General features: G+C 48.2%; 1 protein-coding gene across 2 annotated transcripts in view; it reads right to left on the reverse strand.

The window, feature by feature from the left end:
* PPP2R3B (protein phosphatase 2 regulatory subunit B''beta) overlaps positions 1-27,944 on the reverse strand; it is an 877,473-nt gene that overhangs the window by 16,950 nt on the left and 832,579 nt on the right. For both annotated transcript variants that reach the window (XM_069636634.1, XM_069636635.1), the window contains exons 11-12: positions 2,817-2,935; positions 2,613-2,719 (exon numbers count right to left, since the gene is read on the reverse strand). In XM_069636634.1, coding sequence (XP_069492735.1) covers positions 2,613-2,719; positions 2,817-2,935 — 226 coding nt within the window. The remainder of the gene's footprint in view (positions 1-2,612; positions 2,720-2,816; positions 2,936-27,944) is intronic.

The following is a 27,944-nucleotide window of genomic DNA, read 5'->3' on the forward strand; positions in this document are numbered from 1 at the left end:
CCCCTAGCAGCGGGCCTCACAGAACGCCAAATTCAGAGAGGGCTCAAAATAGGACCTCACCGTCTGATAATATCCCTCTATGCTGACGACATAGTCCTGTACATGCAAAACCCCAGCGAAAACCTTAAACCGATTATGCGTGAAGTAATAAAGTTTGGGTTTATATCAGGGTTGAAAATCAATCAATCTAAATCAATCGTATTCCACTTAAACACAAAGACCAAAATATTCAAAGATGATTTCAACTTCCATTGGGAAAAAGCTCACGTCCAATACCTAGGAATCTTGATGTCCCTGAACCACCACGACATATTCAAAGACAACTACGAAAGCACACTGAAGACACTAAGGGAAAAGGTGAACAGGTGGAAAACTCTCCCACTCACCCTCTGGGGAAGAGCCTCACTGATAAAATGGTAATTCTCTACAAACTCCTGTATCTATTTTCCAACATCCCCATCCGGTTGACACAGTGCTTCCTGGGAAATCTGAGAAGTCTGGTTCTAGACCTCATTTGGTCGGGCAAACCCGCAAGGGTGGCATACACGTCCCTCGTACTCCCTGTCACCAAGGGAGGCTTAGCTCTGCCCGATTTAGAATGGTACTACTGGGCAGCACAAGCCCAGTTCCTTAGACACTGGTATAAGCCCCAGTTCGTAAGACCACACATACAGGTCGAACGGGCACTGGCCTCACCCAACTTGCTGAGGGCCGTGATCATCAGCAAACAGGCCGTACCACACACGACACTGAATATAGTGCAGTCCACTTACACAATATGGTGGAAAATGGCCAAAAAGTATAAGATACAGTTCAGATACTCTCCACTACTCCCCGTTAAATTCATCCCCGGGGTCCCACACACTGCTGAGAAAGTGTTCCTGAACTGGGCAGACAAATGCAAAATAAATACACTAGGTGACCTTTTCACACAAGATACCTTCATAACACCACAGCAAGCGAAGGAGAAAGGTAGCACCACCTCCCTTGATATTTTTATGTACTTCAGAATCCGGTATACCCTACAGACACTCATTCCATCGTTCCCACAACCACCACCCACTTGGCAGCTGCTGCACGGAGTAATTCAGGCACAAGGGGAGGGCAAATTGGTCTCATCTATCTACAAAGCCCTGCTCATGGACACTTTACCATCAAACCCCAAAACGAAAGCAAGGTGGGAAACCACACTACAAACGCCCATCCAAGATGAAGACTGGGACTATATCCTACAACAGACCCAAAATGTGGCACTTAACTCTCGCTTCAAACAAATCCATTTTAACTTTCTGTACCAAACATATCATACCCCCAAAAAGAGAAACGGGTATCACCCTGAGTCGAACGCATCTTGCGACAGATGTGGGGCAACTGACGCTGACTTTCTGCACCTGGCGTGGAGCTGCCCGACAGTGGCCAAATTCTGGTCGGATGTGCTTGGTGAAACTGAAGCAATAATCGGTGAGAGGGTGGAGCACACCCCACAGGTGGCACTCCTAGGGCTAACGAGATCCTTATCCTTACACGTTAGAAAACTTGCAAGCATGCTATTGGTACTGGCACGAAGAAGATCGGCCATGGCGTGGGGACGTGGTGCACCTCCCCACACTAGCGAACTGGAGGAAAGACATTCTCTATTGCCAAGAAACAGAAACGGAATTCATAAAGACACTGACCCTCCATGCGAGACCTCCGGATATTTGAGGCCCGTACATCTCAAACCTCCTTCTCCAGCGCCATGCCAACTGAGCCACCTGATCAGTCGTTGCAAACTGCACCCTAGTAATCCAAAACGCAATAGAAGCTCGATGCATATTGGGACTGCAACGGCGGCAAGTTTGCAGCCCACTGTTTGGGCATTTTTGTATACATGTCCAACTAAAATGCAAAAATAAAGTTTAAAAAAAAAAAAGAAAGAGGATATACTCAAGGAACGCTCAGAGGCCATTCTGTATGTCTTCCATTAGGCAGGACCCAGATGGGACGATCTAAGCTCCAGCGAGGAAGAAGGGGAAATGGCCATGTCCCCTCCTGTCGGATGGCTTCTTGTGCTCCGATTTTCTCAGAGAGTCCACCCATGAGCATACAGATTAGTATTCGTTTGGCTATTTCATGTGGCATAGAAATGGACTGCCACAATCCTCTTCCTTTGGTATGTCGCAGTTACCTTTCTTTATTTGATTTTGGTACCTGAAAAGCAGGGAGCCTTCAGTAATAAGGGCAATGATTAGACTAGGGAGGATGAAAGGAATAGTACATAGCAGTAGGATTTGTCTATAAAGCCTTCAATTGGCAGGATCCTTCTTTTCTCAGCTCAAAGTTAATTTCTTGTGAGCCGCACACTGTACATCTGCGACTTAGAAGCCACTGAAAATCTGATGGGCAAGATCAGCTCAAGGGGGGGCAAGAGTTCTCATGCCGTCTAGCACAGCTGTAGAAATTACCATTACCTTCAAAACTTCAAAGCACATCCGGCCTGTTGAAAACATGGATTTTAACACTTCAGATACTTACTGTTCATGTCAAGGAATTCTTCCCAAATGGCTGTAGTGTCCTTTACAAAAGATATTACCATTACGTAATGAGGAGTTGCTCTGTATGCCACAACTCACCCATCGTTCCAGTGATCACTAGCTGCATCTTCAGCTACTAGGATATCATATTCCTCTGCAGCAAACCTCTCCCAGTCTGAAATACCGTGCGTTTCATTTTCATCAACCTAAGCAAAAGAGTTTATGTTTAGTACAAATGCATATTTTACAAACATGCTTTGTGTCAGTTCATTGGCTGTTAAGAGAGAGGAGTACAAAACTTACTTTAAAAACAGAAAATGGATCTTTCTGTTCATGGTCCAGGTACTTTTCAAGGTTGAAAAAGGTATCGAAGAACAGATTTGCTTGTTTACATTTCTTTAAGTCGTGTAGGGTTATTTTACCTGTAGAACATGCGAGAGCCATTAAAAAAAAAGTAAAAGGTTTACTTATTTGTTTAATATATAGGGTCATTACCGATGTGCTTCGTCACCACACAACTACCCGTACAATAAAAGCTGTAGCCAGCTTGTTGGGAGGGCTTTATTGTCAAACATAATTTTGTCTCTAATCAATTCTAAAAAATCAAATCGGTAAGCGAAAGAAAATAATTCAATTTACTGTAAAAACAATTTGTTCACATCTAGTGATCATAAAGGAGTTTTTATTAATTGTAAACATTTGCAAAGGACCTTTCATGATCTAAGTAAGAGTTTGCTTGGAGGTGTTGCACAGACAACTACTGTACCCAAAATCAAATGCTATAAGAAGAGAGTAAGCCAGTGCTTCGGCCTTCCCCCACACCCTCCACACATACTTTCTGGGCATTGATGGCACACATTACAAATGGGCATGTCGTTGGTTTGCTCCTGCTGCCTTTTACCAAGTGTAAGTTACCAATAGCAGAGCTACCTTCAGGTTCTCTCTGGATTAACATTTTGCTAATGAGCTGCAGATATTTTACAAGCTGAGTAATTATGTGTTGTTATTGATTCTCTGTACGCAGTTAATTTCATTGCCCTTGCTAATGACATCAGTGATAGCAAAACATGCATAAGGCAAAACACATCCTCTTCTATGTGTTACAAATATTATGTATCTTGCCCAAATGGTATACTTAAAGTGAGACGTTTTGTGAAAGTTAAGGTATGATTTGCAGCGTGATGAACTTTGTAACCGTAACTCTCATTAAATAAAGTTTTTTAGTTATGCACACACATATAGGACAGTGACTCGAGTTATGGCCAAGATGGATTTTTGGTACAAAAAGCACTTCTTGAGATGTTCATAACTTTTATGTTGCTTGACAAATCTGCACCAAACTTAATATATATATATACAGAGCCTGACCAAGAACCTGTGTTGTCATGGTCAACATTGGTCATATTTGAGCCACTGAAGCCCAACGAGTCTGCAAATTGTATTATGTGGCAACCAGATTGACTATGAAAGAGCTCGAGGTTGCCTGGGACATGGCTGAAGGCCATTAGATGGGCAAATTGGCCTATGGGCATTGTCACTGGACATGCCCTTTTGGCAGTTTGTGTGGCTTAATGGTTCTATGGGGCACAGGTACGCCACATACCGGCCATGGGTAGTGGGGGCACCAGGGGAATGTCTGATGGCCATGTCGTTGGCAAATTGCCCACTGGGTAAAGCACTTTGGGTGACACTGGGGTGCTTGCTTATGGCTAAAGGCAGACCCTACAGGCAAATTGGTCAATGGGCATGGCCTCTAGTTCGCACGTTGGGTGACAGAGGTACTCAGGTCGGTATCAGGTAATATTATCCCCACCAAAAAGATCGCTGTATAAATGGTCGTCGGAATATTAGGGTTTCTTGTGAGCAGGGATTGCGAGGGTGTCCCCCGCTCCTTTTAAAATAATACAAGGGTTGCGGGGGTGTCCCCCACTGGTTCCATGCCTTAATATCGCCGCAACCTTATGCCAATATTTTTGTATGGCAATATTTCTGCAGGGATATTACCACATGGAACCGTCAGGTCAATGTCTAAGGGCTATGCCCAGGCCAAGTGGCCAGTGGAGCTATGATAAGTACATCATTAAAAACTTTAAAACTTGAATGAAAATATTCTGTTCTAGGGATATTATAGTTAACTTTACATTACAATGTTTTGAGATTTTGGTTAAAAAAAAGATACAAGAATGACTTTGCTGAAGGGATGCTATGCTTGCAGTGCTAAACAACCCCACTCTACCCTTCAGAAAATTGCAGTTATAACTCTGACAGCAACACTATAAAATAACCATAACTCAGCCACCACCAAGGCTGCTCAAGGTGGCACACATGCCAACACAAATGCATGTGTTCCTATAGTGCGTAGAGGGCATGAGAAACAAGAGCAAAGGGAAAAACAGTGACACCCAAAACTGGTTTGGGTCACCCTAAATGACTTGAGGGGCAACACACAGCACAAAACTGCAAAGATTATTTACAGACCCAATTGCAGAGTTTTGGGTGCCTTACAGTGGCAGTGCCAGGGCTTTGTTTGCAGTATGTACCATGAATGGTTCATTTGTGGGGTTATGTTTTTTGGCACTATAACCGTAAAGTCCCCTATACAAATTTATAGATAGCCAAAGCGACTATGAAGGTGAACTCCCTTAGGAAGAGCACTTCTTCAAATGTTAATAACCGAGACTGTTCAACGAAACGGCACACAATTGTTCACAACAAATACACATCCAACTCTGAATGTGTGGGACACATGTCAAATTCCATTTGGGGGAGGGAAAAAAGTTATAAACACTGCGAGGCCCAAAAGCTGCATTTCCCACTCCAACTGACACACAGAATTTTCGCACTGACACATAGTAAAATCTGATGGACCAATAAGCACCAGGTTGTGCTAGCAGCTGGCATCTGGGCCACTTTGCATGCTTCTGATGGTTTTGGTGAAACACACTTCAGAGGTTTTCACAACTAATAAGTGGGGCAAAATGAGTTAAAAGATTAAGGAATATCTCAAGTCACCAACAATTCCGAACAAGGATAACCTGAGAAATGTGAGCTTCAACACCATTTTGGAATCAGGCCCAGAGCTAATATCGTGTCTGAAATGTGCTATAGAAGCCCCCCCGAGGGCATTTACTGGAGAGGGACAGGACATGCCTGAATAGGTTGGTATATGCACGATTCAAGAAACGGAAATGGCTACTTTGGGCAGCAGGGTAAATGGGCATGGTGGCAAGTCTTTAGACCTGAGAGTGGGGGTGCTATTCACATTCCTGCATTCCCTGGTGCAGAGTGACACTGAAATACATAGACAGGCCACTTTAAATATTTGTGGGACATTTTGTCAGTTTCTGTGCAGGAAGGTGAGGACAAAGCCACAGGGGGAGGTCATAACAAAACATTGACCATTCAAATTGCAAACACGGCCTTTGTAAAGTGCAAAAACCACTGCACATATTGATATCAAACTTGGGTAAGAAGTTTTCAGTTAGGTTCACTATGGCTGAACACCACGGTAAAGGCATTGCTGCTAGGGTCACATCTCAGGTTATGGCTGTGGGCCAGTGTCCTCTGGGCATGACCAAAAGGCATGCCAAGTGGCAATGATGAAATGCGCACTCTGCCGGAGGCACGGCCAAATGCCACGCAGGTAATTCCTAATGGGCTATGTTTGTATTTGCACAGTGCATGCTTGGCAGGCACTGTTGGTATATTTACTGCTATGGGCAAAGTGAAAATAGGTTTGTTCAATTCTGTTTTATCTTGGTTCATTGTTTCACAGCTGTGAGATGGTTGTGCAGTGGGTCCTCTCTACTGGGTATTTCTGTAGTATGATGCCGCACACGTATGTACCCATCGTAAACACAGAAATGTATTCTATGTATGTATGTATAAGTGTTTTAAAAATGGCATATGTTACTTACCGTAAAATCTGCTTAGATTCACATGCTTTGCATAGGCCGACATGTAATAGTAGGTGCAGAGTATTGCATAGTTTGTTTCTGAAGTTCGAAGAGGGATGTCGACTGGGCGTGTTTGTAATACTATCCCTAGTGTGACGTGTACTATCCCCCTGGTCGCTTATGTGTCGAGGTCTCTAAGATTGCTTTGTTTTCTGACATGAGGGAGCATGACGTGTATACATGAGTATAGGAAGTAAAGGAAATGTGCTAGTTGTCTATGTACCTTCAACTCCAAGAGGAGAGGAAGGGTGGGCGCATGTGAATCAAAGCAGATACAAGCATCAGAAATACAGTTATGGAAAGTAAGGTATGCCTTCTGAGGCTTGTGAGTCTGCTTAGAATCACATGCTTTGCATAGACTAGCGAGCAGTACATGGAGAAGGTGATGGGTTGTTAGAATGTACAGCAGTAAAAAGATGTTTCAACACCTCCTGACCCGCCTGTGTGTCACCTTGTGAATGTGTATCTAATCAGTAATGCTGTGTGAAGGTGTGAATAGAACTCCAAGTAGCAGCTTTGCAAATGGCAGCTAAAAGGTACATTTGCAATAAAAGCTAGAGTCGCCCATGTGCCCCGAATTGAGTGTGCTCCGAGCGTGAAAGTTAAGGTTCTTTTGGCTAATGAGTAGCACTATTGGATGCATCCGACAATTCATTGTGAGATAGCTGACTTAAGAGACAGGTACCCTTCTCTTCTTGCGGCTACAGAAACGAAGAAATTGTCTGTTTTCCTTAGAGACGTTGCTTTTGTATATAACACATGACAGCCCTCCGGACATCCAGTGTATGGAGGCTTTTTTCTGCAGAATTTTTCAGGTTTTGAAAGAAAGCAGGAACTTTATGGATTGATTAACATGGAACTTTAAGATGAATTTAGGTGTGTACGTAATAGCATTTTGTTTTTGTTCACCAATACAAATGGATCTTGTACTGAGAGTTGTAGTTCACGCACCCTCCTTAAAGATGTAATGGCGACAAGAAAAGCAGTCTTATACGTGAGGTGTTTAAGACTGGCTTTATGCATTGGCTCGAAAGGGGCACCACTCATGAGCTTTGTAAGAACAGAGTTGTATTTGAAATTGGAGGGTATCATCTTTTGATCCCTTCCATGAAGGCTTTAACTATGGGCCATTTCCACCACAATATTTTACTTTGGAAAGTGGTGTAAACTGAGAGCACTGCTTGGTGCACTCGTAGTGAATTTAAGACTAACCCAGAGTCTAGAAGATATAGTAAATAGTGTACTGTGTGAGAAGGTGAACAGTTAATCAGGTTGATTTTATGCGATTTGCACGACAAGAAAGAAAAAGCTTTTCCATTTGTTGAAACAGCAGTGCCTTGTGTTAAGTTTATATGCTTCCGTTAGGATGTCCATAAATCTCTGGTCTAGGTTTAAACAACCAAATTCTATGACCTCAGGAGCCAGGATGCTAAGTTCGTTGTTTGAGGGCATGGATAGTGTTGTTCCCTGATACTGTGACCAACATGTTGAAAGGGCCCGGGCGTTTCTTTGGAGGACAGAGAGACATTTTCAACATGTTTGAAAACCATGTTTGGCATGCCCACATAGGAGCTATTAGGATCATGTTGACCTGCTCCTGGTGTAGCTTGTGGACTATCCTGTTGAGAAAAGGAGTTGGGGGGCAAAAGCGTACGCAACTTTCCCTGACCAGTTCATCCATAGTGAGTTTCCTTTGGATCCTGTCTGGGGATACCTGGATGGGCAGTCTTGGCATTGTGCATTCTCTTTGGTCGCAAAGAGATCAATGTCTGGAAAACCCCGGTTGTGTAGGATGTCTACAATCAATTGCCATTCGTGTTCTGATGGTAGCTCTATGCTTCTACTTAGCACGTCTGCCAGAGAATTGTGTTCCCTTGGAACATGCTGTGAGAGGAGAAACATGTATTTTAGAGCCCTATAATCAAATGTTCTGCGCTAGTTTGGGCAGCCCTGGAGAGCGTGTCCCTCCCTGTTTTTTTGTGTGGGACATGGCTGTGGTGCTGTCCGTCAGTATGAGGACTGTTTTACCTATTAGCTGTTTGAAAGCTTGAAGAGGTTTGAACATCGCCGACAGTTCTAAAAAGTTGATGTGTTTGTTTGCCACAGTTTGTGTCGACACCCTTTGCACGGTTTGATGGATAAAATGTGCTTCCCACCCAGACAGCAATGAGTCTGCAGGGGTGGTGAAAGGTTTGCCCTTCAAAAGGTTCTCTTTTGTCTACCACTGTACTAATGGAACAAGGGAATGCAAAACCACCACTAGATCATCCCATAGACCTTGCAACCATTGTTTCGCCAACCACTTTTGCATAAGACGCATAAGTAAACAGGGGTGTGGTACTAGGTAAATACAGGAAGTCATGATTCCTAGAAGGCACTTTGGCCTTCCGCATGATTACCTGCCGACCAACTACACACTGTGGGATTTGAAACATTATGTTTTGGACCCTCTCGTCAGAGGGGAAGACTAGGGCGTCTTGTGTTCGAATTAGCACCCCTAAGAATTGTTTTGCCTGACGGCACAAGTCTGGGTATTTCCTCACTAGAAGCCCAATTAAAAAAGTAGATTGACTGTTTGTTGAATGTTTTGTAGACCTTTTGAGGAGTGTCTCCTGGCTTTAGCCAGCCGTCTAGATAAGGTTATACTGTAATGGACTGGCGGCATAAGTGCTGTAAAGGTGGAGATATGGTTGAGGTGGCTTTAGAATATCTAGGGATCTCTTTAGGAGCAGGTGCGTCTTAAGGGTGTTGCTGAGAGGCTTCTATGCGTTTTCCCTTGATGTTGGGTGTTGTTTGATTTTTCGACGTGCGTTTAGGCTTCACTGAAACACGTTCCGTCTAGTGTTTAGGGAGCATGGTAATTGGCGCCTCTTTAGTTTTAACCCCATGCGCTGGACGAAAGAGCGGACGCGGAGCAGGCATGTTGAATCGGTAGGCTTTGTGGTACCTTCCACTACTGTGCAGCCTTCTTTTAATGCTGCCATCCAAAGCTGGCTTAGGGTTGTATGTTTATGTTGTTTGTGGTTTATGGTTTATATGCGTGTCCTTGTCGCCAGAAGTTTTCCCCCAAGGCAGCATGCTGGGCCTGCCTTTTGGGCTGGGGACTGACACGCGGAAGCGCATAGGATCCTCCAAAATGTCTTCAGAATCCGACTCGGAGCCGCTGCTACCATGGCCTTCTAGATCTCATGCGAAGGTGTCGGAAGGGATGTCAGCCTCGGCCATCATAGTGTTGGCCGCTCACTATTTGGTGGGCTGCTCTTTGGGTATATTAAGCTTAAAGAGTTTTCACGAAGCACAACACAATTCTGGATGATCTCGGTGAAGGCAACGATTACACACTCAATGAGTGGTTTTCCAAGGGTATTTTCAGTTACACAGTGGGCAGAATTTAAAGCACATTCTTTACATTTAGTAGAATATGTGAAACGGCAGCTAGACAAGAACAGTGTATAAGGGGAGTGACAGGATGCAGTCTCTAAAAGAAGTGAAGATAATAAGTCCCCCCCGCTCTCCCTGGTGTAGGCGGGAGCATGCCTTTGCTTTGTTGAGGAATTTGTCAAAATCTGTAGTCGACGGGTGATGCATGCTGTGTGCCAAAGTGTGCGTCAAACTGCGTTCCTCGAAAGCACGTTGATGTTTTATAATAAAGTTATAATAATATTAAAGTTTGAAAGATATGGACTCCGCATTGAAAACGACGGACCACGATGTGGAAAAAACAATCTGAGGCACATTGATGCGGGATTGACCATGGGTACAGTACACGTCACACTAGGGGATAGTATTACAAACACGCCTAGTCGAGGTCCCGTTTCAAACTTCAAAAACAAACTATGCAATACACTGCACCCACCACTAGATGTTGGCCTATGCAAAGTATGTGATTCTAAGCAGATCCACAAGCCTCAGAAACAGTTATTCAAATAATGCATGGAGTATAAACCTCAAGATATGTTCCAGTGATGTGATGTCTGCCCCTCCTTTGTGGACTACTCTTCAGAGATGGCATTCAGTCAATTGAATGTGGACCGCCCTTGCCTACGTCTCATGTATCATGCCCTCCACAATGTCCTTAACATGAGACTTCAAATGGGGGTATATCAGTTTTGCAAGGAACATGTGCTTCATGAAAGGAGGCAGTGTTGATCTACACTCCTCTCAATGTCTTCAAAGCCCTGAGAACAGCAGCAGTCTGGAGGTTGATGCAAGAAAAGAACAAGTTACTTACCATATCTGGTAACGTTCTTTCGATGGGATGTTCCTCCGACGTATTCCACATCTATGACAGGTAATGTCCACGGCAGGGGGCATCCTGTGTCGATCCATTTTCCCCTGAGGGCCTCCGTCGAGGGTCGACGTCACTGACTGTTATATATACGACGCCCGGAGCCTCAGTTGTAGTTTTTTCCCAGAACGTGTGGCACCAATCTCCTGCCAGTATGACCGCAGATAGCCTTGCAGAAACGTAAGCTGTAATCGCATAGGAAATTCAGTAGAGGGGCAGGCTGGGAGGGCGATTTGGAATACATCGGAGGAACATCCCATCAAAAGAACATTACCAGATATGGTAAGTAACTTGTTCTTCGAAGGGATTGTGTCCTCCGACATATTCCACATCTATGACTCTCAAAGCAGTACCAACTTATTGAGGTGGGAAAAGAATTTACAAATTTAGAATGCCCAATCAAATGGCTGAATAAAAGGACTGCCCTACCAAAGGCCAAATCCTGCCCATGGATGGAGTCCAAGGAAAAGTTTCTCACAAAAGTATGAACAGAGGTCCATGTGGCTGCTTAACAAATATTGCAAATAGCAACACCCCTCTGTAGAGCAGTGGAGGAAGCCACAGCCCTGGTAGAATGAGCCAATAAGTCTACTGGAGGGTCCATTCCCGCCAAATGATAAAACTCAGAGATCGTCAAAATTATCCATCTGGACAAGGTCTGCTTGGAAACAGCCTGACCCAAGCGCCTTCCAGCATAACCAACAAAAAGCTGATTGTCCGCTCTGACGCGGGACATCCATGAGAGATAGAAACTCAAAGCTCTCCTCGGATCCAACCTATGGAGCCTCTCCTCTTCCTTACCAGGATGTGGAGGATAAAACTTCAGAAGAATCACCTTCTGGCTCAAATGGAATTTCGACACAACCTTCGGAAGAAAAGAAGGCCGCACCAGCAGGACAACCCTGTCCTTATGGAAAACAGTAATGGGTGGCTCGGCGGAAAGTGCCTGCAACTCACTCACTTTGCGTGCGAAAGTAACCACAACTAAAAACACAGTTTTAAAGGACAACAGTCGCAATAGACAAGAATGTAAGAGCTCAAACGGAGCTCCCATTAGGAACTTTAAAACCAAATTCAAATCCCATCCCGGCACCTGGAAAGGTGATGGTGGAAACACATTAATTTGCCCTTTTAGAAACTGGGAAATCAAAGGAATCTTAAAATAAGAACATTCCTCAGATGAGTGCTTCAATATGGACAGCGCCACCAGGTAACCCTTAATGGTACACACTTGCAGGCCCTTGTGGGCTAAAGAAAGCAAAAAAGACAAAACCAAAGGCATGGAACATTGGAAAGGATCCACATTCTGTACCCTGCACCAGTCACAGAACATTCTCCAACGGCAACGGTACAGGGATTTCGTTGCAGGCCTTCTGGCCGAAAACACCACCTCCATCACGTCTTCAGGGAGGTCCCAATCCTTATACCTCAACCTTTCAGATACCAAGCATGAAGGCTGAGAGACTTGACCTCTGGATGGAGAACCCGACCCCCCTCCCGTGAAAGCAGATCGTCTAGGTAGGGAAGACGGCATGGAGGACAGATGGACATGTTTAGAAGGTCTGGATACCACGCTCTTCTGGCCCATGCCGGCGCAATGAGGATCATTTGGGAACTGAACCTCCGTAACCTCTGCAACACTTGCGGAATGACGGGGACTGGAGGAAACGCGTACAGCAGTGGGAAGGACCACTCCACTACGAACGCATCCCCTAAGGCTCCTCTTGGGGGAAATTCCCGCGAGCAGAATCTCTTGCACTTCCGGTTGACACTGGTGGCGAAGAGATCCACTTGTGGGGTTTCCAAAGGGCAAAGATCTCCAAAAGAACTTCCTGAGCAAGCTCCCACTCGTAAGAGACCGTGCACTGCCTGCTCAGAGTGTCCGCTGCTGTGTTTTCCTCTCCGGCCAGATCAATTGCCGAGATCGAAATTTCCTGCTGGATGGCCCAGAACCAGAGCTGCATCGCCTCCCTGCACAACGGGAGTGACCCTGCCCCCCTTTTTTGTTGAGGTAGTGCATGGCCACTGTATTGTCCGTCATAATCAGGACATTCTTCCCCACGCACAGACGGCAGAAATGCCATCAGGGCTCGCCTGACAGCCCTCAGCTTTAACAGATTGATGTGGAGTCTGGACTCCGAAGGAGACCAACGTCCGCTGGCCGTCAACTCGTTGGCATGAGCTCCCCAACCTGTGAGGGATGCCTCGTCACGATCGTCAACACCGGCCATGGTTGCCCAAATGGTGCTCCCTTCATCAGATTGCCTTCATCGGCCCACCATAGAAGATCCTGGGCGACCGAGGTCGGAATCTGAACGGGATCCGACATCCTGCCCGAGAACTGCGACCACTGCATCTTGAGAGCCCACTGCAGGGATCTCATCCGCAGCCTGGCCTCTGGCACCAGGAAAATGCAGGATGCCATGAGGCCGAGCAACCTCAAGAATTTGAATGCCGGGAGACTCTGGGCATGCTGAAACTTGTCCACCATCTGCAGAATGTGATGAGCCCTCACCTTGGGAGGTGAACACTGCCACAGGGATGTGTCGAGCACTGCTCCAATGTATTGGAGGCGCTGGCTAGGTGTGAAATGTGACCTCTTTAAATTGAGGGAGAAGCCCTGCTTGTGAAGGGAGTGGCAGGTGAGGAAAGATGATCCAAGGCTTGCTCGGGAGAGCGCGCCCTGATCAACCAATCGTCCACGTAGGGGTAGATGTGAATCCCCCCTTTCCTGAGATACGCTGCCAACACCAGCATCAGCTTGGTGAAGACCCTCGGGCGGAAGTTCAACCCGAACGGCAGGACATGAAACTGAAAATGCGAGTTGCCAACCGCGAACCTCAGGTACTTCCTGTGCTTGGTATGAATCGGCACATGAAAGTAAGCATCCTTGAGGTCCAGAGACACCAACCAATCCTGAAGTTGAAGTGCCTGGAGGACTTGAGGAAGAGTTACCATCTTGAACTTGTCCTTCCTGAGGAGCTTGTTCAACCAACGCAAGTCCATGATGGGTCTAAATCCCCCGTCTTTTTTCGGGATCAAAAAATAATGGGGATACCATTCCTTCTTCCTCTCTGCTACAGGCACCATTTCTATGGCACCTTTCTCCAGCAGGGATAGGATTTCCTGCGCAAGGAGCGGATCCGAACCCTTCAAAGAGAGCTTCCCTGGTGGATTGTCGTGAGGCCTCTTCCGGAAGGGAAAACAGTAGCCGTGGGCTATGATCTCCAGAACCCACACATCTGAAGTAATGGCCCGCCATTCTCCAAGATGCTGCGCAAGTCTGCCCCCAACCGGCGAACCATGGGACATGGCCTCATGACTGAGCGGACGGGGCAAAGCGCCAACTGCCTGAGCGGCTTTGGCACCCCGAGTACCTTGCATCTCAAGGCTCTCGTCAACCTTGCTGCCAAACAGATGAACCCCATCAAAGGGCATGTTCAGAAGACGAGATTGCACATTAGGAGCAAAGCCCGACTTCTGCAACCACGCAAACCTGCGTATCAAGGTGCTCGCAGCCATAGACCGGCTGACACAGTCTGCCGTGTCCAAACCTGACTGAAGGGATTAGCACATGGCATCCTTTCTGTCTTGCACAAGGGCTAGAGAACCATCCCTTTCTTCCCCTTCGGGAATATGCTCAGCCGCCAAAGACGCACAGTTCCACAGAGTGTGTGTAAATCTCGCTAAGGCACAAGTGGAGTTGGCCAACTTCAACGCCATACCCCCAGCCGAAAATATCTTCTTCGCCCAACCACCAAAGCGCTTATCGTCCCTATCGGGAGGGATGGTAGGGTACACAGCCTGCTTTGAGGAGGCCGTAGCCGCCTGCACCACCAAACTCTCCGGAGTAGGGTGCGTCGATAAGTAGCAGGCGTCACTACTGGATGGGTGGTATTTCTTCGGAAGCGACTTATTAAGTGCTGGTAGACTCTCCGGAGCAGTCCAAGCCGCCGCCACCCTCCTTTGCAAAGCCATATGAAACGGGAACACCAGGTCAGTGGGCGGACCTTGATCCAGGATGTCCGTCAAATCATCCTGAGCAAACTCAACAGGTGGAGCAGACCACCTCAAGTATTCTGTCACACTTGACATGAGACGCTGATAGGAGGAATCCGTATGCGCCCCAGGCTCAGGTCGGCCAAACTCCACCTCCGGAGAGGTGTCAAGACAAAAGGTCATCAGGGACATCAGGAGGCACAGGCAAGGCCATCTCCTCATCAGACAGTTCCTCAACCTCTGGAATATCCTGTAAAGGTTGGAAAAACTCCAATCTAGGAGGAGGAACAAAATAGGGCTCAAAAACAGGCCTCAGACTCACTGGCAGCCTTCCTCGGAGGTTCCACAGCCCTCAGGGGCACCTCTGTCAAATCTTCCACAAACGGCGTCGAGGGCGCCGAAGGAATCGGCATCGACGTTCACCGAGGCGCAACGGCATCGTCTCCCGATGATCGCGCCGACTGCCCGAGCCCAAAGGCGTGCAAGTGGTGGACCTAGCCCTTTCCCGACTTGAAAATCGCTAATTTCTGCTGGCGGAATGCATCCCATTCAGACGGCGACAAAGACTTGATGGGACAAGTCAACCGTCTGGCGGAGTCCTCCGATGAGGAACGCGACCAGTGACAGCGCTTCCTAGAATGCCTCAACGAGGCAGAGGAATGGCGGGAACCACTCCTAGACCGAGACTCCCCCTTGAGTCATGGGTCGAAAGCCCAGCGGACTTCGATTTACAGGGCTTAGACACTCTACCTACCTTCAATTTCCCCTTACGTTCCCGCAAGGCCTTAGACGTCAGGGACTGGCAATCCTCGCAGTCGTCGGTGGCGTGGCTTTCGCCGAGGCACCAGAGGCAGATGTTGTGCGGGTTCGTGAAGGACATCTTTGAACCGCAGTCCTGACATTTTTTAAAACCTGACTTTGAGGTAGTAGAAGAAGATGAATTGTACACGAAGAAAGAATCGATTGTGCCGAGATTCCCAAGCAAACACGTTTGTGGAGAAAATGGAACTGAGGCTACGGGCAACATGCGTCCTATATATAACATCTGGTGATGTCGACCCTCTAGGGACAACGGATCGAGGCCATCGACGCAGGGCACCCTCTGCCGAAAATTTTCCAAAGCAACACAGCTGTGGACATTACCTGTCAGACGTGGAATACGTCGGAGGACACAATCCCCTCGAAGTAACAGCATTGCAAATCATTGCTAACATGTTGGAAACTGGCCGATTATAAGAATACATACCTGCCCATTTCTGACATTGCCAATCTCTCACCACATACTTAGGCATATATAAAGGGAACAAGGAACTATGCATCATGAATGTGCCTCCAGCCCAACCAAGACTCTTGCTGCACCGAACACTGCTACAGTCTTCCTTATGGACTTTTCTAAGAGATGAAAATGTTTGCGGTCCTTCCTGTAGATTTAAAATTAGATGCAACTCCCCCTTTTGAGCATTGGAATTGAGAGCTGAAACAGTTGCATCTGTGTTCTTGTTGATGCTAGTTGAGGTTCTATTTCACTGAGGAGCCACAACCTTTTTACTATCTTTCCCTAAAGCAAAACTAAAGAGTGTTCTTTCCAAAAGACATGTTCACTCTTTGCATCTGCCGCAACTGTTTTCTCAAATAAAGGTAAAACAACACTGAGTAGGACTGGAGCGGGTGACTCTTTCCAGAGCTTGTGGTGCAATACAATAAAATGCAGAAAACCAGAGGCACAACCTGTGTAAATTACATTCCAAGTGCAGCAGCACATGCTCTGTGAGCTAAAGAGACAGCAAGCCAGAAAATACGAGAGCAAGAAAAACAGGAGACAGGAGGCCTGGCACGAACACAGAAGAAAATTAAATGTGAAGCAATTCCTGCTCCACAAAAGATGGTCGAAATCTGGGAACCAAAAAGGACATGAATAGATGCATGGTCATTAGAGTTGGGCACGAAAGGCAGGTGTCTGGTAAAGAGGATTGCTCGAGCCAAACTGTAGTTTCAATTCACAGGCCCCATGAAAATAAAAGCTGAGCTCAGCATGCTCACCCCGGAAAAATAAAAATGGAGAGCATGTGCTGTGACTGATGTTTAGTCCTGCTACCCTAGCACAGAGAATCACTTTGCTTCAATGCCTTTCATGCAGTTTCACACATCCTTTTCCACATCTACTGGTTCAAATTTAGCAGCACATTTCAATGGGAAGCTCTTTTGGTGTAACGGTTGGGTCATTATTTGTGGCAATCCCTCCTAATCAATGAACATTGGATGACGATGCCTGGAAGAGAAAAATTGTTTCTGAAAGTTCCCTCCCCGGCAAGGCAGAACAGCAGGTATGGGTCTTGTGTTGTGTGTCAGATCAGAAGAAGGACACAGACACTTGGAGGGCATCTTTAGAATGACTTTATTAAATGATGGTGTGAAACCCAACTGTCCCTATCGCTATCTGGTATTCCCTACCTATTTTTCAAAATAAGGTGCTCATCAGTCGTCTTGTAATGTCCAAAAAGAGTGAGTCCACTGTCCAAAAACTAATACTATCTGACCCTACCACTAAGTTGAACCAAAAATAATATGGCCAGAGAAATGTCTCTCTTCTCCTGGCAGGTGCTTCTTGCACTGTTCTCTTTAGTCTTTAAACTCCAGTTTAATATGTAATTTTCAAACAGTCTTACGTGACTCGTCGTACGAGCTCATGCAACTCTCTCAGCTCAGTGCTTAATTTGTAAGAAAATAACGTTGGGGCTCATAATGCCGATAATGAGGCAATCACCCACCTGCCCCCATGGCACCCCCATTGCTATTGCTTGCACCACCGATTGTTATCACTGGCACAGTGCATGGTCTGCCCCGCCCTCTACCACTGCATTTTACATAACTGCCGATAACAGATCTAGTGGGAGGATGGATATAGTGGTGGGAGGAATGGGAAGTTGCTTTAAAATATCAATAACATTCCAATGTTTAGTGCAACTGACAGGTTTAAAGCTACTGTATACCTGGTGATTAGTACAAAATAAAGCACAATGCAGCCCTCCAAGCTAATGATGGTCAATGACATACATTAAGTCGGATGCTTTTGGTTTTGTGCTTCTTTTCAAAAGGGCAATGCAGTGTTTGTCACATAGCACAATGTTTAAAAGGCTTGATAGCATGACATTTGGCCAGTTTTAGCATATTTGACCAAAGTATGTGACATACTGCCCTGTGAAATTATAAAACATAACACCCACAAGACAGTCCTTAATATACAGTACTACACCAGTGAACCACAAAGCAAACAGTTTTCAAAACCACCCAATTCTTGACAGTGTCTATATTTACTGTGCAGAAGCCAACTTTCACAAAATGACTGCCTATCCGCCCACCAAAGGCCTCACTTCTTCACCACTTCCTAGTTGGTTGCTTTCTCATATTTTGGTGGAACATCATTATCATTATGCTGGGAACTATCCTCTAAATAACTAAGCTTTGACCATTCCATCATGGGTCCATCTGAGGCAAAGATGTTAAGTTGCAACCGCCTTCCCCAAATTAGCTTATGCAGTCAAAAGAAGATGTTTTAAAAAAGAACCATCGGCTCCACTACTGGGTACAGTTCACAAGTTCCAATGTGAGCTTCTGCTTGGGCTAGCAAGACCAGATTCTGGGATTTTTCACAGCCACAAAGGCTGGTGACAAAAAGCACACGCCCTGATCGCATTAAAGCAGAACACCCACTCATCCACCTAAACAAAATAAGTACAGACACAATGTTCCATCTTCAAAACATCAACATCTGGAATGTCGTTGTGCCTCGAATCACTTATATTAACCTCCAAAGGGGAGAACAGAAAGCAGCCTCTACAAGGAGCCCAATCTAACATGTACAAGAGAAAGTATGTTCTTCACAAAGGTTTTAGTTTCAGCAACAATGTTAAGCATATAAACAGGAGGGGGTGCATTTAATTGTTAACATTTTTACAATCTCATTGAACCCTTCTTTCTCCCAGTGCGGTGGAGCCGAGGAACAGGCCTTTCAGAGGCAGTCTATCCCAAATTGTTCATTCTTAGTATGGAGGAGGAAATCAAAGGAAATACCTGTATGCTTCAATAAGCTTCTGGGGACGGGGCCAACTCGGCAGCTTTACAAAAATTGATGCCCGATTCATCCACTTTTCTATCTTGCTAGCATATAAATCTCAACACCCTCCCAAGCCAATAGCTCCACTTAGTAGCCACTTTGTCGGACGATGTGGTGGGCCTAAGAAACACTTTACAAGTCTCCGCCAAATACAACGACTTTCCTTTCTTAAGTCATACAATAAATACATGGCACAACTACATTCAGACATATAGAGAAGGCAATATTGTCACAACTAGCACATTTGAATACCTTCCCTTACAAAAGGTCTTCTTTTGCTGCCCAATCCCCTTGCACCCTTTTGCTTGTGGATGCTTCTGGGATCTGTCAGTAACCTCGGCAAGGCAAGAATCCCACCACTCCCCTACACTCCACGCAAAATTAGCCTCGAATCTGCAGACAAACCAAACATCCATGCCTCTGTGTTGCAATCAGCTAAGGGCAGGCACAGAGCAGTACACAGTATGAGGCTGAGATGTGCACAGTGTGGGTTGTGGGGGCACAGGTATTTAGTGCCAGTGGTGGGGAAAAGGCTCCTCAGGAGGCACTAGACAGAATAATTTTACGTTTTTGGCAAATTGCTGTTATATAAAACAATTTGTTGCTGGTACGATGGAGCTTGCTTCCTGATGCTTTATATCTGTCTCTTACAATCTGAAATTTAGCGTGCAGTTAAAAAAAAAAATGCAGTGTGTACTACATATATAGTCACTTTTTTATTCTTTCCCATTGCACCACTCAGACAGCACTTGCGCGTTTCTCTCTCCTGCATATGTTCTCTGTGCCTGCATCATCCTGCACTTCTCTCTTCCTGAACCATTTTCACCTGCATCGCTCTTCCATCGAAACCTTTCAGACCTATATGTTTTTTTTACTTTTACGTCCCATCCCCTTTCCTCCATACTGCATGGGTGTTCCTTCCCCTTCCAAGGGACGGAGGACGGAACCTTTTTCACCAGAAAAAATCTTCTTCCCCTTTAAATTTAGAGGCATGCAGGGGTGCGCCCCTGGGAGCATGCGCTGCCCTGACTCCGTCCTCCGGCGCCACACCTCTGTCCCCTTTTCCGTGTTGTCGGGAACAGGCCGAATTCACCAGCGCTCGTGGGTTTGGCTTCGGCCATGTAATTCCACGCGCGGACACTTCTTCTCTACTGTCTTTTTATCATTCAGGAACTCGGTCGTCAGGCGTCACGCTCCTCCCCGGCACATGACAACTTTTACAGGATTCTGCAGTTGGCCATCCTGTGACTGACTCTTTCCAACTTCAGACCCCCACGCCATCTGCCTACGTTGCCTTGGCCCAAACCATGGCTGGCAAGGTTATACCGCGTGCAACGCGCTTTCATCGAGGTCTCTGAAGAACAGACTAGCCAGGTGGAGGGAGCTCTTCCAGAGATTGCATCCAGAGGACCTGAAGGACTTAGTCAAACATCGATCCAGGCCCAAGGTAGGGCCACTCTTTTCCAGTGCACCCCGCAAGGGAGACTCCTTTCCAGGGACTCGCCCGTGGGGGAATTACCGCTCAGGTTCTCATACCAGCACGAGTACCGAGGCTAAATCAGCTACCGGCCGGCAGGCCCAGGGGTCAGTTGACAGTGCTGAGGGACCAGAAGGTTCTTTTACTGGGTTTTCACCCGAGGGACCACACCCTAATACCGGCAAAACATATCCGAGGGGGCGCCTATATGCCGTTCTACCAGCAAATCCGCCAAGGGCGAAGCGCCTAACAGGTCTCGGCCTGAGGAACAGGGTAGGCCTCATGATCCACACTCGAGTCCTGGACGGGGCTGAGCCCAGTGAGCCAAGCAACACGACGCAGGAACGTGGAAGGCAGCTCCACAAAATGGCCGCCGTGCCAGACATTTATGGCATCCGCCCGATACCGCACCAAGGCAGGGAGCAGGTGGAGGAACGTGTGTCAAGGTGGGACTGGTGTCAACTAGGTATGTGGCCTACAGCCTACCCTTCATTTGCGCAGGGTAGGTTTCCGCTGCGTCCGTATGGGCAGAGTGCGCAACGGCTCCAGCAGCAGCCCGCTACCCTGTCAATATCACCTACCACCCCTCCGGCCTGTGAGGACAGATTTTTTTAAAGGTTCCCCTGCCTTATGAAATCTCCTCGGATGGGGGTTATCCTCAGGGACGCCATCAGGGACGTGCTTCCGCCAATGGCTCTGGCACTGCAGGCTCCAGTACAGGTGACCCTGTCCCCTGTTCAGCCTTTGCAGCCCACTCCGGCCCCCCCAACCGATAGTGCAGGCGGTTCCAAACCCAACCTCTGCTGCAGCCTCTGGCTCCGGTCTCCACACCCCAGCCTTTGGCACCCAGCACTCCTCCACCGGTGCCGGACAAATTGAACCCTGAGGTGGACACAGATGAGGAGGAAGACACTGACATCAGCCGAGGCCTTCTATGAACGTCTTGCGGGGCTGGCAGAGTACTTGGACCTTCCTCAACCCGAGGTCGAGCAACCATCAGAGGGGTTGTGATGCTGGAAATGCATTGGAGGGACAGGGCCTCTGTATCCTTGCCCTTTACTGCTTTTTATCATGTGTTCTGTCGAGTTTTCCGCGCAGGAGTTCATGAGGGACTCCTGGCGGTGCGGCTCTCTCTCTTTTGGTTTGGTCAACGGACCCGTGGGATACCCTTATGGCACCCATGGGTGGGGGTACAACCCTGTGCCCCTAGTGTATGTTTTTGGGCACCTGTGGGTGGCCCGCAGAGCAGGGTATGGGCTGGTGGCAGCTCCATGCTGAATTTGACAGGTGCGCGGAGTATCCTCCATTTTGGGATACCCCGGCCCTGCCATTGGGATCAGTTGATTCCTGAGGGAAAACAAGATGGCCCCTGTGGCCTCTTGCTTTCTATTACCTATTACCTTGTTTTCCCAAAGTCCTGGGAAGCCCCGACTCTGTCCCTTCCCCCTGACTGGCTGTTGGGTGGAAGTGCCATATATGGTGTTGTTGTGAAGGCTCGGCCAGACTAGCTGGAGGCTTCCCAGTGATGTATGTTGTGGGTACCTCCTGTGGGTGAGACCCGGGTGAATAGAGTGTTTGACGAATATGCATTCTGTGTCGTGGATGTCTAGGATATGGTGGTTGACACAATGACTGAGACAGCCCTGCCCGAAACCGGCAAGAATGCAGTTTGGAGTGTTGAATGGCTCGGTACTTGTCCCAATACACAATTTGTTGTGAGTGTCTGGAGAGAAGTGAATGGCCTGAATACCTCGTGTGCCCGATTGGCTGCCTGCCTGCATGAATTCCCTTAGTCGTGATTGGATGCCTGTGTGTGACCCAGCGGAATGAATGGGAGATCACCAGTATATCTGGGGACCTCTCACTGCTAGGAATTGTGTTCAGAAGTTGAAGTCCATTACGACGAGTAACTGGAGTAACTGAAGCTTGACCTTGAAGCCCTGCTGGACGAGAAGAATTGCTGTTGCTCTCCTTCACAATCTGAAAGCTGCTGTGCCTCCAAGGACTGACCCAGAGAGGACCTGGTAAGGCGCCCTCTTCCCGAGCTACGAGGGACCATCGTGCGCAGCTGATCTTTGCCAAAGCTCCCTGTTAGACAGACCTTCGACAGGCTGCCGACCTGAGACGGGGACTGTCGCAGAATCTCAAAGAGAAGCACTCGGACTGTTGTCCGCCACTGTCGACAACAGTGAACAAGAACTTCATTTGATCATCGGACGCGCTCATCTGCATCGTCGCCCGCTTTATCCTTCTGGAGAAAGCCCGACCGTTGACGCGCTGAGGAGCAACCGCCGCTGGGTTTCCCGCCACCTAAGGACCACAGAGACGCCGACGACTCAACGCCCTTGCTGGGCCACAGTTCTTCATCCTCTCTTTGCGGTCCAGAACTATCGTCACCGAGGTGCCACGCACGCCTCTTCCTTGCAGGACGCCAACCCTCTGTCGTCGACGAGCACCGCTACGAACGAAGCTGCCACTTCACTGCCGTAGTTCAACCTGTTCGCCGTTGGACGTTCGACGACCCGTGACTCCTGCCTTAAAGGGAGGGCACTCAAGAAGGGCTGTTGATTCCCCGACACCGAACGCCAAGTTCCTCGACGCCTCTCGACAATCCGTGGCTCCTGCTTTAAAGGGAGTCACTCAAGAAGGATCAGTCGACGCATCTTCGGAGAACTCTACTCCACCAGGTACATTGGGGGGGTAAAACCTTAATAGGAGGAAATAAGACTATTGAACATTACATGGACTGGACTTGTGCTATATATCTTTATTTACAGGTTGCCCAGGTGGGGGGGATCTCCACACAGAACTGTGCCTAGTGGTAGGGGTCAGCATTCTGCCTATTGTTCCAACCATCTTGTGTTCCCTCCTATCTCTATTGCTGGTTTCCTCGTTATTGATATGTGTGACATTTTAACCGTACAGTTGATGCACTTTAATGAGATTTGAGAACATTGGTGGTACCACTTTAGAATTGTATATATCTATCATTATTGACTCCGAGTACAAAGTGCATTATTGTGATCGTGTACATACCTTTGAATATTAATTATATAAAGACTGTGTTTTCAGTAATACAGTGTGTGGACATTCCTTTGTGGGGGCTCGGGGACTACGCTGTACTTAAGAACCAGCCTGCATCACCTCCTGAGTAGCTAGGCCTTGATTGCTCGTCCATTGCTACCGTAAAAGAGAATCTTGGCTGGGATGTTCTGTGCCTCTCCTCTACCATCTAGAGAGCAGAAGTACAGACACCCCCTACCAGTCTTTACAGGGGTCCTCGCCAAAGTCCTCCCGTCTACGTCCCGCAGCGAGAACAGGGATCCCGATGCAGAAGGACGTAGTCGCCTTGGCCAAAAAGGGCTGGCTCAAGCCCCTCGGTCCAGCCGGTCAATCGACGCCTGGATGCCAAGTATAGGTAGATGGAGGGGGATACACTGTTGCTATTGGCCCACCCTCAGCCTCACTCTTCGGTGATCGCCGCGGCATCACTATACTCCAAGCCTCAGTCGTCCTCTGCCTCTTCCTCCACGGCACTGATAGGCAAGGAGGGGAAGATCTTGGAGGTGTACGGGAAGAAGCTGTATTCCAACGCGCCCCAGCATCTTCATCAAGCCAACGCGGATGCCATGCTGACAGCTGTTAACCAGAGGCTTTGGCAGGAAATTGCCAATTTCCTCCCAGAGCTTCCAGCGCAGAGCCAATCACGATTCAAGGCGGGACTGGCAGAGGTCAAGATGGTTACCATCATGGAGTCCACCGTGGCCCACATTGACACCTCTGGCCGGGCCATTTTCATCGCCACGGACATGAGAAAAACAGCCTGGCTCTGTGCTACTAAATTCAACCCGGATGTCCAGGAACACATATTAGACCTTCCGTTCGAAGGGGGTGATTCCACTCCACCACGGATACGAAGCTGGACAAAAAGAAAAACTGCTCACAAATGGCCAAGTCTGTATCCATCCTTACAAAGATCACGGCCAAAACGTACACCCAGTCACAGCAGCACTCGGACAAGGGGTGTACATACGGAGGATTCCGCGGCTTTCAAGAGCAGAGGTCCTGGCAGCCTGACCGTTCGCCGACCCAACATCAGTGCAAACAACAAAAGGGGGGGGTATAATGGCTTTTTCCAGTCCCCCCCCTCCTCCGCAGCAGCCCCAGAGGGAAAGAAGTCATGACAAACTCCTCTGGATCCACGTGTCTCCAGTGGGGGGCAGGCTTGCTCTCCAAGCACAGTTCTTGCGCCAGAAATTTGCGGACCCCTGGATCCTCTCAGTAGTATCCACGGGGTACCGCCTACCCATCCCAGCCTCTCCTCCCTCTTCCCCTCCACTCCGACAGGTTGGGACAGCAACTCTTTTGGCAGAGATCCGGTCGCTCATCGAGAGCCAGGCAGTGGAGGAAGTCCCAGCCTCCCAGCGAGGCTTGGACTTCTACTCCAGGATTTTCGCCATTCAGAAAAAGAACCAGGCGGGCCTGAGAGTTGTACTGGATCTTTCCACCCTCAACCTCTCCCTACCTCTACAAAGATTCAAGATGGTTACGCAAGCTTTAATAGCGGAGACATTGTGCAAGGGAGACTGGATGTGCTCCCTGGATCTGAAGGATGCATACTTACACGTCCCAATTTGGCTGCCTCATCTTTCTTTTCTACGATTCAGGATCATGGGCTACCATTTCCAATACAATGTGCTTCCATTTGGCCTCAACTGTGCCCCCAGGGTATTTACCATGCTGATGAATGCAGTGGCGGCCCTCCTCATGGCCACCACATCTATCTGTACCTCGACGACTGGCTCGTCAGTGCTTCATCTCTGGAAGCGGTGAACCGCACCTCTCATGCCCGCATGAACACACGTCACAATCTGGGCTTTTCACTCAATCTCAAGAAGTCGCAGCTGCAGCCTATGCAGACTCTGACCTTCTTGGGGCTCATCTGGGACACAGACTCCAAGAGAGTTTTTCCTTCGGAGGACAAGATCACGGCCATCAAGAAGGCCACTTTGCACTTCCTCAGTAGAGAAGTGACAACAGCCTGGTGGTACCAACACCTACTGGGTCTCATGGCAGCAGTCCTATTAGCTGTCCCCCATCATGACTCAGGATGAGGAGGATACATCTGCACTTGCCGCATCATGGAACCAGGAATGGGGCTCTCAGACGGAGATGATCATCGTTCCTCCTTCTCTTCACCTGGACCTCACATGGTAGTCCAGAGACTGCAACCTGCGGACGGGCAAGCCCTTCCAGCAACCTACCCCGCAGGTCACCATCACTACAGACTCCTCTCTCGAGGGACGGGACCCGGCAGGAGCAGTACCACCACATCAATTGGCTGGAACTGAAGGCGATCTGGCTAGCGCTCAGAACATTCCTTCTGGTTATCGTGGGAAAGGTCGTCCTCATTCAGAAAGACAACTCGACCAGCATGTTCTATATCAACAAGCAGGGAGGTAACCAGGTCCCCTCCACTGTGCAGACTGGCAGTCAGCATGTGGGAATTGGCCTTGGAGAACAACATCTACAACACGACCATCCACCTTCCAGAGGAGTCCAACCTGGAGGCGGATAGGCTAAGCAGACTGGGAGTGGATAATTACGAGTGGCAGCTAAACGACCTTGAACTGCAGGAGCTCTTCAGCAAATGGGGACAACAGGAAGTGTCAACAATTCGCCTCCTGGCAGGGCCCTGGCTCCCTGGGCGACGCATTTCAGATTAAGTGGAATGGCATGACAGCATACTGTTACGCTCACCTGGACCCCACAGGGGTGTCGATCGGACCCGGACAGCTGCGGTCTCCTTCAACGTGATGCGTAGTGCAGAGATGACTGTCTGGACTGGCCCGCCTAGTCTTGTCTGCTGGACCCGAAGAAGTATTTTCCTGCAAGTGGAGACAGGGATTAACCACCTGTGGGTTTTAGTGATGGCCTCCCAACTGTTCTCGCTCTCCCCCACTGATCACCTCCGATATCCCCTTAGTAACCTCACCTTATGTTCATAAAAGATGAGCTCTCCATCCTGCGTGTCTTGCAGGGGCGCGTAGATACCAGTTACTTCACTGGTTTGAAGGCGTTGGGAGAGTTCTGGTAAGTATTGACTCTGAAGTCCCAGGCGGGATTGGTAAGTATCAAGTTCAAAGAGTTCAATGTGCCCGATGTTCACTCTTGTCCCCTTCCTTCCTTAAGTTGCAACTGAGTTCGTGAGAAGAAGGTCTCGTAGCTGCTGCTGGCGTTCAGGTTAGAGTCTGTGTTACCCAAAGCTGTCCAGTAACTATTGCATGCGTTAACGTGTTTTTCTCCCTCTTTAGAGATGCGGCATATGAAAATGTGGAGAGTTATGGAATAATACCGCCAGTGGTAAATCAGGTAAATCTATGGTGGTGAGAGGTTGTATTTGTTGATTCCCTTGGCTCACCTTGTTTTTTCTTGTGTCCCCTAGGTGCCGGATTACAGCGAAGAGATGATGGAGACAGTGCCGGATCGAAAGATGCTGTGAGAACAGGTGAGTATGGCGCCGTGCTGGAGCTGGCGAAGCGATGCGTGCAGGACTGATGTACTTTCCAGGTCCGGAGATGAAATGGTTCCGGAATTAGGTGAGGAATTTGAAAGAAGTTAGTTTTCTAACCTTGTCCTTTTCTTCTTTATTCTAGGAGCTCCGGATTTGAGGCGGGCGTGGCAGAAGACTGGATGCTGGCTGCAGGCACGCGGGCGTGGCAGAAGACTGGATGCTGGCTGCAGGCACGGTGAGCGTCACGCTGCTGGATGCAGAATAACGCAAAGCATGTGCTGCTGTTCGGGTGTGGTTTAAATAGCCTCCAAAGTAGTTCCAGGTAAGAAGTTCCCTAGAGCCACGCCCGAGTAAAAAAATAGTCCCTGTAACAAAATAATCCCATCCAGGCCCCATGTAGGCTTGGACTCTTTTGCAGCATGGTCTGCATCAGGTAAGTAAAGTCTATGAGCCTGGCGCCTATGGCGCCACGACTGATTTCTCTGATGAGCCTGGCGCCTAAGGCGCCAGGACTGAACCCAGACAGCCCCTAGCCAGGGCTGCTGAGGTTTAAACAAATGTCTGGATGTCTGCTCCCGGAGCTGAGGGCCTTGGTCCTGATGCCCGGGGGTAGGCATCATGACACATACGCCTTCCCGCCCACGCCACTGATACACAGGGTGATTTGCAAGATCAAGGAGTCTCACCAACTCTGCATCAATCTAATAGCTTGATGGTGGCCAGCCAGGCCATGGTTCTCGGAGCTAGTCAGCCTCTCGGAGAGTCCTTCCATTCGCCTTCTGACAGGCCCAGCACATATTCTGGCGCAGGAGGGGGGCAGGGTCATTCACCCCGTGCCAAAGAAACCAGCCCTCACAGCGTGGTTCCTGAGCAGGTCACGCTAGGAAACCTCAGCCTCTCCCAGGCTAATCTAGAGATCATACAGAGCGCTAGGAGCAAAGATACCAGGGCCCAGTATAAGAGCAAGTGGACCAGGTTTTGCCACTGGGCAGACTAAGGATATCAACCCCCTTGCATGTACATTGGACGATGTGCTCTCCTTCTCGGCGCACCTTGGCCACTTTGGCATGCAGGTTGACACTT

Source organism: Ambystoma mexicanum, chromosome 7p, assembly GCF_040938575.1.
Source record: "Ambystoma mexicanum isolate Mex_15411 chromosome 7p, UKY_AmexF1_1, whole genome shotgun sequence".
Classification (NCBI taxonomy): Eukaryota; Metazoa; Chordata; class Amphibia; order Caudata; family Ambystomatidae; genus Ambystoma; species Ambystoma mexicanum.